The sequence below is a fragment of the Neopsephotus bourkii genome, unplaced genomic scaffold, assembly GCF_033783945.1.
Source record: "Neopsephotus bourkii isolate Nb327-2 ecotype Australia unplaced genomic scaffold, CSIRO-AGI_Nbou_v1 NB_1637, whole genome shotgun sequence".
Classification (NCBI taxonomy): domain Eukaryota; kingdom Metazoa; phylum Chordata; class Aves; order Psittaciformes; family Psittacidae; genus Neopsephotus; species Neopsephotus bourkii.
Window position 1 is genome coordinate 4,389,682 of NW_026902112.1, and position 16,999 is coordinate 4,406,680.

The 16,999-nt window shown below is 37.3% G+C and overlaps 1 protein-coding gene across 2 annotated transcripts in view; it reads right to left on the bottom strand.

Moving 5' to 3' along the window:
• Positions 1 to 16,999, bottom strand: part of ADCY8 (adenylate cyclase 8) — a 122,476-nt gene that overhangs the window by 40,546 nt on the left and 64,931 nt on the right. For both annotated transcript variants that reach the window (XM_061374091.1, XM_061374090.1), the window contains exons 5-7: positions 16,418 to 16,545; positions 7,658 to 7,816; positions 3,533 to 3,803 (exon numbers count right to left, since the gene is read on the bottom strand). In XM_061374091.1, coding sequence (XP_061230075.1) covers positions 3,533 to 3,803; positions 7,658 to 7,816; positions 16,418 to 16,545 — 558 coding nt within the window. The remainder of the gene's footprint in view (positions 1 to 3,532; positions 3,804 to 7,657; positions 7,817 to 16,417; positions 16,546 to 16,999) is intronic.

The window sequence follows — 16,999 nt, forward strand, 5'->3', positions numbered from 1 at the left end:
CATTTTGTCTTTCTTGCCTCTTCTTTGCTCTGCGTCTTTTAAAACTTGGGTACGTCAATGTAAAGAAATATTAGTTCTCCCTATTACCTCTTCTACACTTTTGTGAACAGCAATTCATAGGAAGGTACGGCTGTGAATTCTACAATAGGCTTCTGAACTTTCCCGATGCTGACAATAACCGTTCATTGAATAGGAACACATACAAGGTTCTGTTAGGAAAACCCCTATCCAAACTTGCATCTAAGACTTAGAGATATGATGAATTAAACCAAGCAAATAATAAAATTCCAACTTCAGAATAGAAGATTTTTAAAAGGTAGTTTGAATTCATTTTCACTTCCTTCCTGCAAAGTTTGCATGCAACAAGTCTGAGCACCCTGGCCTCAAGAAGGGAAATTTTAGTCAGTGCTAGTTAGAAAACTATAGCAAGGTTCATATTATTTCTTTTTCATAATGCAAACACCAGGTCTTGGAGGGAAATGGTGAAAAACAAAGTCACATTTTTAAAGGGATAAGATAGAGACAGGGCTTGGTTCAACAGGAAAACACCTAAATGAAGGCATTTAGGTGCTTGGAGTCTAGGTTTCTGTTATTGGTAATATACACACAGAGCACGTTCAATTGTCTCATACACAGCTGTTGTCAGCTGACATGCCCTAGGGTATGCTGGACAACAGTCTAGATAGGAAATAAAGCATAAGACCTATGGGAATGCCATGCACTGCTGGTCAGTGATAGGGACCAGCTGGTGTGAGGCTGAATCAAGCTCTTAATCAACATGTTTCACATACAGGACCACAGGTAGCACTAGACCCTTATATTTGGGAGAAGAGTGGTGTGGGAGATCGACACCTGGGACAGTAGGCACTGTCAGTAGGTGCACAACTGCAGGCTCTTTGGTTTTGAATGGAATTACACCCTGCTGTCTGTACTTCCTTGTCATCTTGTCAGCCTTTAAGTGTAATTTCTGTGATAACTACTAAGATTCACTGCAACCACCACCAAAATAGGCTTGTAGAAGATATAGACATTTTAACATGCTTTTTTTCCTAATTCACATAATTACAGGCTCCTCAGGTACCTCCAGCACCACGCACACAGTAATCATATTATAGCCTTCAGCTATTTCTTTGGTAAAGTTACCAAACAAATGACACTACCTCAGGTATTAATTTCTCTTCTAGTAGAAGGCCTTCACTCTCTTTACATAAAACAGCTTCTGTCCAACTTTCTTTGCTTTATGAAAGAAGCCCAGACATTTGTTTTGAGAACAGAAAACTCCATCCATATTGGGCACGGTCTGAATTTCAGAGCAGGCACTTGAATCCTTGGCTTGCCTCACCATTAGAGCCAAGGCACATGGCGTTCAATGTGCTTTAGATGTGTGCAGTTTTTGTTAAGGTCTGTGACTGCATACATAAAGAGTGGTTATTTTGTTTCTAACATATAACAACGTATCTTCATTCACTGACTTAGGCTGCCCATGGGAAACGTGTTTGAGGTAAAGAATATGGCTTGCAGTGAATCTGATTTTGTCAAGAGAACTCACCAGAGACTTTGCCATTTCATATTCTTCCTAACTAAACTACAGCTAAAAGTAAGAAACGTGTTCAGAGATGCTCAAATTTTGTTATAACATATGTTGGGTAAATAAATCAATTGAATGCTATTGGCAAATATTAAAAAATATGAAGCGATTCATCGTTAGGTTGCAGCTACTTGGATCCACAACATCTGCTGCTACTAGTGACTTTGGCTACATCATTAATGTTATTAAATGCTTATTCTGTCTAAGACCGAAAAAAACTACTACATCCTAGTACAATTTAAATCTATCATCTGAATTTTGAGCTGAAATACTTTATGAGCAGCAATGCCTATTGTCTCAACTTTAAAACTGAAAATTGCATAATAATCGAATCACACATAGAATAACAGATTCTTAAAATCTTCTCTCCACCAAAAAGCTTATTGTAAATCTGGGTAATACAAAATTATAGTTATTTCCAGCACAAAAACAAGTTCTAAAAAAAAGAGTGAGAAACTATTCAAAAAATGTTTACTGCCATAAGACAAAATTCTGCTTTACAACAAATGTTTAGTTATGCCTATTTCAATGATTTTCATGAGATTTTTATTAGTTTATTGGGTGGGAGTTGTTCAATAATCACATAAAACCACTAGTCCTTTATCTCATTGCTTCTTTTTGTTAGTATCAAGGTCAGGTTTAGCAGAGGAAATGATCAATGAAATAATAGCCTACTCAATATAGATTTTTTGGACTACAGAAATTGGAATGTCTTAAAGGGAAAGAAGAAGAAACAAAGCTCAGAAGCTATTCACAGCAACATGCACCCGTACCTCTATTCCTAATGGAATAAGAATATAGAAACGGGTCTACAATATACAGAGTGTACTAAAAGACAGTGTACATGCAGATACACAGATGTACAGAACATATATAAAACACAAGTTTTATATAACAGCAAACTATGTCATGCTCCATTTCTGTTTGAAGAGACGAAGACACCATCATGGATTGATTGATTTTGAAGGCTTTACACTTCTGAGCAGATTTGTAAGAAGCAGAGGACAGTTGACAAAGCAAGACCTCCACACAACAATGTTTGAAGTTCAACAAACAGTGCAGACAAGTAGGACTAAGCATGTGCAGCAGAAGAAAGGATATACCATGTCATTACATATCCCTCAGAAAAATGGAAGAAAACTCCAGCTAACTCTGTTTCATAAGGACTCATAGACCTTTCAAAGGCAGTGAAGAGTCTGGGAGCATTTTAAACATTCTGTTTGCAATTCTCTAAGCAAGCAGATTTCACCAAGCTATTTTTATGACTGTCCAAGAATTGCTGGTTCCCAGGGTGCTAGCAATTAACCATGCAGTGTTTTTGGAAAAGATTTGATCAGGAGCAACTGTTATTCTCTTATATTTCCATTGAGCTACACTTTACCTTAGAGTGTAACTCTCTTGCTTGTGAATTTTAATTTTGTCTTAGAATCCAAGTTATTAATAACTTTTATTAAAAAAAGTGAAGAATGGATGAGCTGTTTTCATGAGGTATGTTTTAAAGGTAGAACTTTTTCTTTCCCTTATGTATGAATAACGTACACTATGCTTTTTTCCTCTGGCAAAATGCCTGTTCGCTCAAGGCAATGCAGTGAAGCTGTGCAATGAGATACACACTCTGACTAGAACGTCCCAGCTAGAATAGTAACATTAGCTTTGCTTTACTTATAATTTACTTCTTTATGAACTGGTTCAACTAAAAGTAAGCTGTGCATGTAGTATTTAATTTCAGTTGGCAAAAAATGCAAAAACCTCTGGTCCACTGGCATTTCCCCGGTTTGAATATATGATATATTTCTGCCCTGAAACAATCTGTTTAATCCTCTGCTGTTTCAGTTTGTGTTAGAATAAAGGTTAAAGATGAATACGTCTCCTCTGAGGCTCCATTATTGAAATGCACTCAAGCATGCATTCATACTTGATTACATTAAAAAATGTTTGACTTACGTTCTGTTTTCCCACTATGTTATCAAATGGAAGTTCAGGGCTCCAGGATCCTTCAGTAAATGTTGCTCCACTGTTTCTTCTGTCGGAGGAGCTGACAGCCTCTTTCACAATATCTTCAGGCAAAGTCAACAGACTCTCCTCAGGTTGTTTAATTAAATAAGTCTCGATGTTATGTTTCCTCAAGAATTCATTACGCTCTTTGCCATGCCCTTCTTCAACTTTATAATCCCCATTCAGGCAGTCCAGAGTGGCTTTGGAGATGTGAATTCTCCTGTGTGAGCAAAATAAATATGTAGCAGCGAATACTGACTGTGGTTTAATACACACGGGCAAAAAGGAGTTTATGAACTCTGTATCATTTTTAATATGATGGAAAAATAGAAGGTTTTCTACTGTATATGATGATTTCTATAAGGAAAATTAAATAATGTAATCAACATACATGGGCTTCATTTGGGCCAAATACTCTCAAGACTTTTTTCGCATCAATAGGATCGCATGAATGCACAAATTCCTGTCACAGGAAAGTCACTTTGGTATTCACACCTGATACCTTTGCTTCCAGTAGTAGTTTAATGGCAGACCTTCCTGAGTAAAATACTATTCATAGTAAATTAAAATTACCACTTATGGTGTGAGGAAAATATATGGTATGCATTAGAGCTGTTTATGTGAAGCTCTTTAATTTCCTTTAGTTACCTGAAGTAGCTTAGACAGTTGAAATTAATGGTCTGGTTGCACCTGAAGTGAATTAGGGGAATAGGGAATTTATACAAAGGCAAGTAAGATGACAATTTCTGGTAAGACTAAACAATGAGTTCAGAAATCTTTTGCAAAAGTAAAGTTGAATTAAAGAGATGATGGCTTAAAAAAAGCCCAAATTTTGAAAAAACATGCTAGTCCTTTGGATGTCGACAACCAAACCTGCAGGGTGTTTCTTATTTCTATTTTAAAGAAATATTCAAATTCCTACATATAGAACAAATTGCAGACACCTCTAAAAAACATCCACATGGTTAGCTATTCTATACTTTATAATGCAGCATCATAAATGCAGTAAAAGGAGATCTTCATGAGACATTTATCTAACTCAAGCAGATAGAAGTAGTGACTCCATTAAAATTGATTCTTTTTTTTCAGACTTTGGGTGCATGGCACTTCCTGAAAGTCAGATTTGCAGGCAGATGCCTAAATCTCAGTGGCAGATAAAATTCTTGGCCAGTTCTTGATGACACATGTTGAGGCATTTTTCTCCAGCATCACAAATTAGATTATCTCCATTTAAGGAAACGTTCCTAGCATGCCCCTTGGGAACTTTCTTCTGGGATTTGAAGGATGACACTAAGAGTTAAATTGCGTAAAACAGTGATTGAGTAAAAGGCCATAAGCACACATATGATGTGCATGTATTGCCAGAAAATAATGTGCTGGTTGTCTGTAAGCAGCGCGAAATGCCCAGGAGTATCAGAATCTCACACAAACTAGGCCAATGCAGTGCATTAAATATCAGTATTTAATTAAAAGCTCAAAAACTTGTATCTCAGCCATTTTGTAACACGGTCTCACCTTCCCTCTGAAGTCAATTTAGTTTTTATACGACTTTCTCTGTCTGAAGTCATTCTGTTATAATGTCTACAGAGGTTAGCTCTCTTTTGTAGTCAAATGTCAGTAAAAATTACAGCAAAAACTGGTAAAAATGTTTCTCAAATTTAAGCAACTTTTGTCCTGGACTTTAAAACAGAGTGTACGACTTATCAGAAAGATAATACATGTTATAGCTCTTAGAAACCCAAATAGGGGAAATTGATTTAAGCAAAATATTAATTAAACTAAAAAAAAAGAAAAGCAAACAGAAGAAAGAAAATGAAAGTAACACCTTAGATGCCAGGGTGGATATCTCTGTGCTGAGTTTCAACTTATTAGTTGAATTATGGAAGATTGTATTATAAAGTCCTGAAATACGGATTTTATAATGGAAACAATAACAGCTTTATTTAGATTGTGGATCTGGCTATCGATGTAATACCCTTAAATAGATCAAATATTAATAAATATTTGGTAGATTAAAAATATTTCCTAGTTTCACCTTTTGTACAGCTTGCTGAAAGAAACTTAAAGTGTATAATGGAGAAGTGTCTTTCTAATTTTATGAGACTACAAGAAATTGTGAACCTGAGTTTGAAATAAAAGTATAACCGGTCCTACTGTTGAAAATATATCAGCTCCAAAGCTTTAGATGATACTTTGTAATTGATACATAGTGGAAAACTTATAATTAGCTACATTTTATGCCAGTTCAATACCACAGGTTAATTAATACCTAGATATACCACATGAAAACTATTAGGAGATGGGTCCCTGGCAGAAGAGTGTGTCTGAGATAATACTGTAGGACTTACATAGTTTTCCTCTCAGGTGCTGAGGACACTTTATTCCTCTCAGAGAACCAGAAATGATTACTTTTCCTCTGTGCTCTCCAGTTCCTCCTTCTGCAATAGTTGGGCTGCCTTCTTATGCTCATTCACTCAGGGTAATCTGTCCCTGCATGACCCGTGCTTAAGAGGTCCCAGGGTGATATGCAACTATCAAGGGGAAGAGCCGAGCCTCTTCTTTTCTGCTCCCAGGCTGTGGATCCTGGGTGGCAGAAGCCTTCCCATCCTGGGCAGGCAAGTTGCCTCCCTCCGCTGTATGCTAAGGAAAGGACCATATTTCATGCCGTGGGAGCAGGACCACTTATAACCCCAGAACAGCTTATCTGATGACACAGGAAAACAGTGCAGCTCTGGGAATGGGAATGATCTCATTATTGTGGCAAGCAGAGGGATTTGAATGCTGGCAGGGGGGAGAAGTAAGGAGGGGCTGAAGTCAACTGGTATATTAAGTCTTTGCTGCACACTAAGAAAGCCTGATGTAAATCATTGTTTTGAAGGACTTAGTGAATTGCTGTCACATATAGGCTTTGTTCTGTTGGCAAACTGATATACAGAAGAGGAAATAATTCTGCTCCGATAGACTGCAGCCTAGCCAGACATTTTATCAACAGCAAGGTGGTACATTCTCTGGGTTATTCATTAATAGCCATACTACTTGCATGCATTAACAGCTATAATGTTCACAAAGCAGCATGTAACCTTTTCCGTTCATCTGGGGCTAAGATGTGGGATAAAGCGTCAGGGAAAGAATTTTATTTCTGTAATTTTATACACTGGAGACATATAGAAAGTATAGATGTTTTCAGAGCATGAAATATTTCATTTTCTGCTGATTCTAAGAATATGTGTTGATATAAAGATCTACTATAGGGAACGGTGGAAGGGTGGTGCATTTGAAATACAATATAAAGCAAATATCTTTCTAACTTCCTGGAAATGACAGCTATGACAGATCCTAATGTTTGTGTAGGAAGTACAGCACATGACTCAGATTTGATGACTTCAAACCTTGCTTACTCAAGATGACAGCATCACTTAGATTTTTTTTTCTGCATAACGATGTTCACTGCTATTGCTCTTATGTTCCATGGCCAAAAATCGAATTTTGCTACATCTGTCATCAATGGATGGGGGAACTGGAAGTGAACAGAGGATTCCTGAAACCACTACTGCTGCTTCAAATTTAGGATTTACAGATTCCAAAATATTGTGATATCTGGGCCATGTCAGTCAGAAATAATTTTCTATCTCCCTGGTGAACCAGCTACCTCAGACAAAGGAAGACTAGGCAGCTCAATGGAAAACCATGTATTTTCACATACAGACAGGTTGACATAAATGTCTCAAAACATCTACCAAAGCATCAAATTATTAAAAAGACTTCCTAGAGAACCAGAGATGTCTGTAGGATCTTGTTATTAGTGTAGCAATCTATGAACACATTCTACCCGCACTCTGTGCTCAAGAAATAATAAAAATTACAGCCTAGTGCCTCACAACATCATTTTCATGCACAGGATAAAAGAATGAAGCCTGGAAAAACTCAGGAATAGTCAACATCTAACTAAGAAATTTGGGCTCTGTGTTATAGTTGATGAGATAACATAAGGCAGTTAATCATTTGGCAAGGTTTTGCCAACACAATACTGTGTTGGCAGTGTTTTCTGACTGTTGGAAATACACACTGCCTTACCCAGGAATTCCTCCTGACTCGAGTTTGTTTGCGATATCCACATCCCATGACCAGACATCAAACTGCCACTTCCGCAGGCCCAGCACTCCACACAGAACTGACCCCGAATGTATCCCTATTCTCATGTCAATGTCGTGCTTGGTTCTTGACCTAACATACCTGTTAAACAAAACAAGAAAGAAAAAAAGACCAGACTTATGAAAGTAGTTGTCACAATTTTTTCATATCTTTTAGAAAATGGTACGATGAAAAATACGGTGCCAATTTGTTAGTAAGAACATCTTAGTCTGTAAAATGAAGTTATAGATTTCTAGGTAACAAAGTACACGTTCTGATAAAATGACTCTAAAAGCCAGATTATCATTAAGTGATTAATTGCATACATGGTTCAGTAACACATGTATTCTTCCTAGCAGAAAGGGAGTGACAGGGAGAGGAAAGGATGTCTGGGTGAAAGGATTTAGTTGAACTCATTGAGTCCTTTAGCTTGAAATTACACAAAAGCATTCAAAAACATTACAGAAACTATTACCATCAAACCTGCATATATTTTTATATTCTTTTGTACTTTTGGAATAATTTGCAATGCTTCAAAAATATTTCTTTATTGAATGAAATTCTCCAGCATTACTCTTTGTCCAAAGGTGAATTATTTTCTGCAGATTTGACCAGAACACCGATTGCTCTGTTGTGATAATGTTGCCACTCTATAATCATAGAATCATAGAATAGTTAGGGTTGGAAGGGACCTTAAGATCATCTAGTTCCAATCCCCCTTCCATGGGCAGGGACACCTCCCACTAAACCATGTCACCCAAAACATCTTAAACTCTGATTCTGCTACACTGTCCATGTTAGGAATGTACAAGGAAAAAGCACAGAACTTGGATGGATGCAGTTTCTTCTTTTCTGTGTGATGTTAAAGAGCATTTCACCTCTCAAAAGTAAACATGTGTGGGCATATTTGTTAACACTCTCAGAAAAGGGACATCACAGCACTGTTTTCAATTAATAGGTCTATTAATTATAAAGGGAATATTACTGTGTTAAAATAGTACCTTCCTCTACTGATATGAGCTGCAGGCACTTTTACAGCCATAGGCACTTTAGCAGTACCTTAGACCAAGGACTGCTTCTTCCACATCAGTATTGACATAGCACAGCACACCACTGTGGGAATCTCACAACTGAAATAATTGAGGTATATCCATTGAGAAGACAAAGAGAGGACTTACCCAGTTTTGCCTGTGTGACAACAAGTATTTTTACCAGCAATACAATAGAGCTAGCATTTGTTAATAGTTGAATAGCATGCTCAAGATGGGAAATGTGCATTGCTACTATTGGTCTACAGCAAGGCTGCTGTTTCTTTGTGAACAGTTCCAGTTCTACAGTCCCTGAAGTCAATAGGAGCACAGCAAGATCACACAACAGAGAAGGTAAAGAATAGCCAGCTCTATTCCACAGTTCTGAGGCTAACTACCCATGCCTTGGGTGCTTCAGTCATGACCTTGGCTGACTCTAGAGGAGAAAAGGGTAAATTGCTTGCTGTATACTAGGCCTTTCATTGTTGCAATGGGACATCAATTCAGTTCATGAGAAAAAACCAACATGATAGTTTTAAAATGGAGAGAAACAAATACTATAAAAATGTGAGGAAATGAAAAAAAAAATTCAACTTTTATCACCCTTTCCTGCATATTCGAAACCTTGGAGAAAAGCATGCACGTGATAAGTCCCAATGCAGTTGTTAGTCTACAGCAAGATATGTTCGTCACATCAGTGAGCTAACGCATTTCAGATATCTAAACAGAAGAGTTTTTTAAAAGTTAATCATAAAATAATAACAAAGCTTTGAGAAGGGATTTATCTGCTGAACTATCTGCTATTATAAACTGACTTTATAGTTTTCATTTACAAATTTCTGTATGGTTTTGCAAGCAAGAGGGCTTGGAATAACAACATTAAACAACTACCTGTCTCTGGAAGATGAGATGTGGAAACAACTCTTCCACACTGAATTACTGCTTTAAATGTGAGAACAGCTGAGAGAAGTGAGAACACTGTAATTTGTAATGTGTTTTGAAGATTTTATGCATATGCTACAAAAATATCTAAACTAACACTTACTCAGTTCTGGGCCCCTTACTACAAGAAACACATTGAGGTGCTGCAGCAGGTCCAGAAAAGGGTAACAAACATGGTGAAGGCCCTGGAGCACAAGTCTTATGAGGAATGGCTGAGGGACCTGCAGTTGTTTAGCTTGGAGAAGAGAAGGCTCAGGGGGAGTTTTATTGCTCTCTCCAGCTGCTTGAAAGGAGGTTGTGAAGTGGGGGTCAGTTTCTTCTCCCAAGTAATGAGTTACAGGACAAGAGGAAATGGCCTCAAGTTGCACCATAGGAGGTTGAGGTTGGGTATCAGGGAAAAGTTCTTCACTGAAAGGGTGGTCAGGCATTGGAACAGGCTGCCCAGCGCAGTGGTAGAGTCACCGTCCCTGAAAGTGTTCAAAACCGATGTAGATGAAACCCATAGTCATATAGTTTAGTGGTGGTCTTGACAGTCCTGGAGAAATAGTTGGACTTGATGATCTTAAAGATCTTTTCCAACCTGGCTGATTCTACGATTCTACAGTAACTGTCAGAGGAATTATCACACAACTCCCCACAGGATTGTTTCCCTAATCTGCTTTTTTGCTTTGTTCAGACTAAGATAATTATTTCTCATTTTATGTCTGATTTCTTTATCTTGAAGTAAAAGTTAATTGGATACAGAGGAATAATCGGGCAAAAAGCTTTTCATTGAAAAATGCACACATAGAATATATTTATGTATTATTTCTCTCCATTTATATACAGACATACTCACTAGACCAATTTAGATTTTTAAGCACTATAATATTGAATTAATAAATACTAATAAAGACTAGTATTTAATAATGGACTAATACTAGCACTAAGCAATCATCGTTGGCTTTGAACTTAACAAGTCCAAATGCCAGATGAAGTAACGATGGGCACAAGTATAAACTGGGAGAGGATTGGCTGGAGATTTCAAAGGTTCAGTGTGGGGGTTCAGACTTGGCATTAGGAAGCATTTCTTTAATGTGAGGGTAGTCAAGCACTGAAACAGGCTTCCCAGAGAAGCATTCAATGCCCCAAGGGTGTCAGTGATTAAGAGTGTTCACCAAAGATTGCTGGATTTAAACTTTTTCTCTGTCATAAAAATGTGATGACGGCCTGAAAAGGCTTTGGCATCCTCAATCAGCCACATAGGACTTCTGTATTGGTCCAAAACCACACTGTTCACACTGCTTCCTGCACGACACTGCACATTCGACTCAAGGTCCTGATCCCCTTGCCTGATCTGTTTTCCTTCACAGCCTCCCAGCAACTTCTTCCTGTGTGCTGCTCAGGTGATATTTGACCTCAGCTCTTCATCTGCAGTCAGTGTGGATTTGGCTACCTGCCTGCATCCTTTGACTGGAGGCTGTGCTCTTTTTCTGGGCTGTGTTGCTGGTGCACCTGCAGGGTCCTATCTTCACATCCTTCTCTTACTTGCCCTTCACAGCAATGTGCTCTTATGCTGATAGTAGGAAACTGATTGCATGAGGGGACCTGATTGAATAGACCCACAGGCAGTCTGAGATATATTTAAACAGGCCCTGTCCAGAGCATGAATCAAAGCAGAACAGTGCACTAGCCTTGCTCCCATTGCTTTATTATTTGCAATGCAAGACTGAGAACAAAGCTGTTGAGAACCTGTTTGTGGAGACATTAGTTTTCATTAAGTTTTTATTGTAAGGTTTTAAATTAAATCAAGAATAAATGGTTGTAGTTTAAAAGTGATGTGATCAATTGGTATGTAGGGTGAAGTAGATTTTGGATTTATGTATAGAAAGGAACTTAATCATGGTCAAGTCCAGCTCCCTAACAGTCAGACTACCACATACTTTAGGAGGTCTTTATGTATTGCTATAGGAAAAAATCAATTAAAAAAGTTGAAACAACAAACCCTCAATCACCTTCATCAATACAGGTAATATTCATTTATTCAGAAAAAAACTTCTCATAAATAATAGCATGTACTACATCCTGGAAAAAAAAAGTGTTTTTTTTTTCTCATGAGCTTATGTGTTCCACTAATTTTAGTTCTTCTGTCTCTTAAATTTATTTAATTATCAATGAAGTTTCTAATTAAAAACAATGCATTTGCTTCAACTGGTCTACAAGCAAAAAGCTCATACATGAAGCTGCATCACTGGTGATCTATAAAGCAGCCCTGTTTAGCTCACAAGCTGTCTGATATCCAGGATGAAGAAATTGTGACTGATGATATTGATGCCATTCATCTCTGTTCAGTCAAGTCAGTGATAAAAAATTCATTGATTTTAATTGGATCTTGACATTTCCTTTCGGTCATCATTCTTTGATGGGTATTTTATTTTTGTGCTGTTAATCAGAGGCTTCTCTATTTGCATATAAAAGGTGAGCTGAAAGTCAGAAATCTGTTTTTCAACCTTTTCTGTAGCTGCCAAAAATCTGAATGCCCTGGAATTCATGCCTTGCAGGTTCAGACGTTGACACATTGGTTACATCCGTGCTGCCCAGTTTAACTGTGCAAGGTTCTGTCTGTGCTTCGCGATACTTAAACCAGCCCCAGGACATTTTTATTTCCTGATCAACTAGCTCTCTCACAACCTGTTCCCAGGTTCAGCAGTTTGCATGTGACAAAGACTATTTCCCGTTGGCAATCTGAATGCAGCTGCCCAGTTTTGGAAGCAAGAAAGAGTACAGAGCAGGGGAGTTGTCCAGTCTGTGCCAGTTTTCCTTGGTGACAGCTAAACATTCCCTAGGGCTTTTTGATTTACCCATCAAGACATAGCTACTAGCACTGAGGGAGATGTAATAGGAAAGTCTACGTATTGTGGTTGAAGTAAATAAGGGTCTTAGCTAACCCTGTTAAATAGAAGATTAGAATAGTGATCTCCTGATGTCTCCCTCCAAACTGAGCTGTTCTATGACCCTAAGGTTCAATTACATAGAGAACATTTTTGTTAGACTGATTGTGGAATTTTCCAAAATGAACTCAAATGCTTTTTGGTGCTGACATGAGAGAGCAGTAAATGTTCTTTTTGGTGTGACTTTGGGAACTGTGTCATGCTTGCAAAGGATTACGTCCATCATTTTAAAAAAATCTAGGAAAGAGGATGCTCTGAACTGAAGAGTTCAAAGACTACAGCTCAGGTAATATGACTCACAGGATGCAACACTCTGTAGAAGGACTTTACACAGCTTTTCATTTACAATTTAAGGTAGATATTATCCCAATACACCAGTTTAAATAACTCCAGGGTGAGTTTACCTTGGACTTAAACTGTATGCCAATGTCAGGAGAAACTATTATCTGGAGAAGTTTCACATCAGACTTATCATTAGTATAACTGACTTGCTCTGAGTTCAGGCACTATAGAAACATGGACAGAGTTAAACCATGCTGTATTCCTGTTTCTTATGTCTGTCTTCTCTGAAAGGCAGAAAACTAATATAGCACAAGGGACTACAAACTATATTATCAGAAGTCTGCTTTTTCATTTGAAAATTATATTATAAAAAGCTCTATGCCTCCTATGACACCTTGCCAATATAGTTTTGATTGTATTTGATGGCACATTCAAAGAAAAGAGGTCTCAGAGGTACACAGACCTATTCATCTCTACCAGGTCAATTCATTTAGCCACCCAGCAGCAAAAAAAGGGACAGATATACTGTCCTGACGCAGTCTGTTCATTCACAGTGGTTGAAACAGCAAGTGGAGGTGACAAAGCGATCAAGTTCCAGTGTAAAACCTATTCACTGTGTTGTTGCCTGTCTGAAAAGCACTGGCTGAACTTGTGAACACCTTGCAACACTCCTTTCCACCTCCATGGATAAATGAATCATAGAATCATAGAATGGTTTGTGTTGAAAGCGACCTTAATGATGACCTAGTTCCACCCCCCTGCCATGGGCAGGGACACCTTCTATGAGACCAGGTTGCTTAAATGAAGGCAAGCAATCATTTTGGTTTTGTGAAACATTACTCTTCCTTCTGTGAATCAGGGATCATTGAATCATGGGCTGAACCTTGTACATTGTAGAAGAAATAATCTGTGCAAGGAATCCAGAACTGGCTCAATTTTATCATTATATAATTAAATAATGACTGATGAATCATGGAATATGAAAGCAATTCCTGACTGTTTCACTGCCTAAGTAACTTCTTTAACAAGAATAGATCACTTTATTTTTTTATAATATCCAGCAGATGAAGTTAAAAGAAGGGGTTTATGTTAAAGGCAGGAAACCTGGAAGGTCAGTCAGTGAGATTACTTGAAATAATTGTAGTGTTTGGGGTTTTTTTTTTGGTTGCTTGGCTTTTAAAATTTATTTATTTATTTTATTTTTTTCTGTTTTGTTTTGGATTAGGTTTTTTGTTTAGTTTCCTTGTTTATTCCTCTCACTCATGACTTGATGTTAATATTAATAGTTAATTAGAGAGTTTTAATGAAGACAAGCTGCTATCTAATTTATGGAGTTTATCTTACATTGTATGCTAGGACTATTTTGTCTGTCAAAATAATTACCTTTTCAGCTAGCATTTTAACGGGAAATAATCCAAGAGATGAAACCACTCAGAACTCCTTGATTGACCAAAGAAATGTACCAGTATAAAGGTTTGTTTTAATTTCCACTGTTCTGTGGATTGTTGTGGGATCTCCATCATTATACCATGTTGCCTTGAGGAGCTGGACCTCATGCAATCTCCCTCACCTCCTCTTTTCCCAGTCACAGAGATTTTACAAACAAGGTCATTCGAAGAGGCAGCGTTATCTCTGACATCCATTTAGCCTGGGTGATAACTGTTAAAATGAAACATTATCATCTGATGACTAAACATTCCACTAGTATCCCCTTTCTATCAGCTGTCAGTACAGACAGGCATTAATACAATAAAATTTAGTGCAGAAAGAGTTACACTGCATGTGAAAGTATGAGAACCAGCTGAATAAATGAACCCCTCGTGAAAGGCTTGTCTTTATTTTAACTTGTATGTCCAACTGCAGCTAAAGAAAGTTTATAGGAGGTTGGGTTTTGCGAGACAGACAGAGTTAGCATTCTTGCTCATGCATTAACATGTTAGAGAAAAGCTTTCTTGGTTTACAGTAAATATCAGATTTCATGGAACTTCCATGTCCAGAAGTTGCATTTCAATTGTACTCAGTGGTTAATGAAGCAAAGTCTAAGAAGAAAAAGTAAATAAAAAGTGTAATAACACTCTTAATAAGTAATAAAAAGTGTAATAACAATAATAGCTTTTCTTGTATAAAATTTTTAACAAGACATAGTGGTGCCAAAAATCATTACAGAGAAAATAACAATCTTTCATTGTTTTGCTGAGTTCTGATCAGTTCCCTGTTTTGTTGAGTTCTGATCTCTGATCAGTTCCCTACATCTGCAAAGAAGTGGAGCAGCAAGACTAAGATCTAGATTCGTGGTGTATAAGATCTAGTTGTACAGTCTCAATTAACAACAAATTGACACTTCAGTTGTGTGAATATGAGCTGTATGAAAACAGTCAGAAGTCCTTTGTGAGTTAATCTGTCTATGCAGACTTATTTTACATTTTGTGTAGTGAAGATACTTGACATTCTTGTTCAATTCCTGCTGACCATGCAGTCATCAACAAGATTAGAATGAACACTCAGTAATGGTACCCTGAGATTGTAGATTTTTGGGTACAGCCTCACCAGGAGTGTTGGTACAGGCCCATGCAATGTTACCAACTGCCTGTTGTCAGTGGATGAGCAGGAATCTTGGAGGATTTGCAGGAGAAAATCTGTCTGCCTAATTTAATACTTCCTTCTACATGAATTGCATAAAGAACTTAAATCAGTACAAGAATCAGGGATTTAAAAAAGTACCTGGATTGCTTTCCATGGTTTAGGTGCCTAAATTCCAATTATAGGTGGGATATTGTAGCACAAATCCTGTTTTGCTTTGTTTTCTTTTGATTTGTTTTTTATTTTCAAGTCCAACTCATAAGGTATGCTAAGTATTTGAGCTAAAATATAGCTCATAAATAGTGGTACTTTCTGAAATTTCCTTTAAACAACCTCTGATTTACAAGGAGTCTTTGAATTTGTGTATATAACTTTAATGTAACTATAGCAATTGTTATTTTATTAATTGCTATTAAATGTTATTTAAATGTTATATTATTAATTGTTATTAAATTTAAACACCAACCTAATTCAAGAAGTAAAATTTGCTCATCTGTCAAATCTCAGTTCTTATGAGTTTCTCTATGAGCTAGTTTCCAAGATAAAGTATTGCCAGAGCTGTCTATTTAGCATTTATGTGCTTATGTTTCTGCTTTATTTTATTAAAGAGAATATAGGGAGCAATTCAGTCTCCTCCTCCTTAAGCTCCTCTTAAAAAATAACAACAGTGCGAAGTGAGAACTATTAAGACGTGTGAAACCCATCACTCACAATACACACACAGCTCTTGTGTTACCTGCTCTGAAGCAGCACATGTAAATAAATTCCATTTGGTACCTGTTCCCATGCATTACATGGATCGAAAAAGTCCTTGCCATTTTCACAGGTATAATTCTGAGGTCTCTGCACCACCATAGGAATTATTTGTGTAGTAATAGCATTCTCAGATAAGAAGTTCAGGACACTCGGAGAAGCAATAAGAAGCAAAGAAAAAACATTACCTGATAGTTTTGATCATGCTGAGCCCCATTTCAACACAGCAGTGTGCATGGTCCTGGCGAGGTTCTGGGAGCCCTGATACACAGTAGTAGCAGTCCCCCAGGATCTTTATCCTGAGACAATGATGCTCCTACATGTAAATGTATCAAAGAGAAAGAAGAGATTTTCAGGTGTTCACTTTTTAAAATACTAAAAAAATAAAATAAAATAAAAACTTGTTGCTTGATGTCTCCTGCCTGTGGTGAGCACAATTCTGGTTTATTTCACTTTAAAAATAAAGTACTTTTACGTTTGCAGTAAAAAAAGTATACTTTTTCTTTGCATTATGCTAAGCAGAGTTGTCCTTGCTAATGGCAGGAAAGGTTTCATCAGTGTTAAGCTGGAAGCTAGGCCAAGGATTCAGAAACACCTGCTGAGATAATGAATAACCCATTTTGGACTATATTCCTACAGAGTATCCTTTTTGCTCCATTTTAACGTTGGGAATAAATGAAAAACCTCTTTCCTTTTACAGATAATCCCTTCCTACCTAAAGTTTCCATTGTCAAGCTCAGGTATTCCCAACAGTTATAGGAGCAGATTGA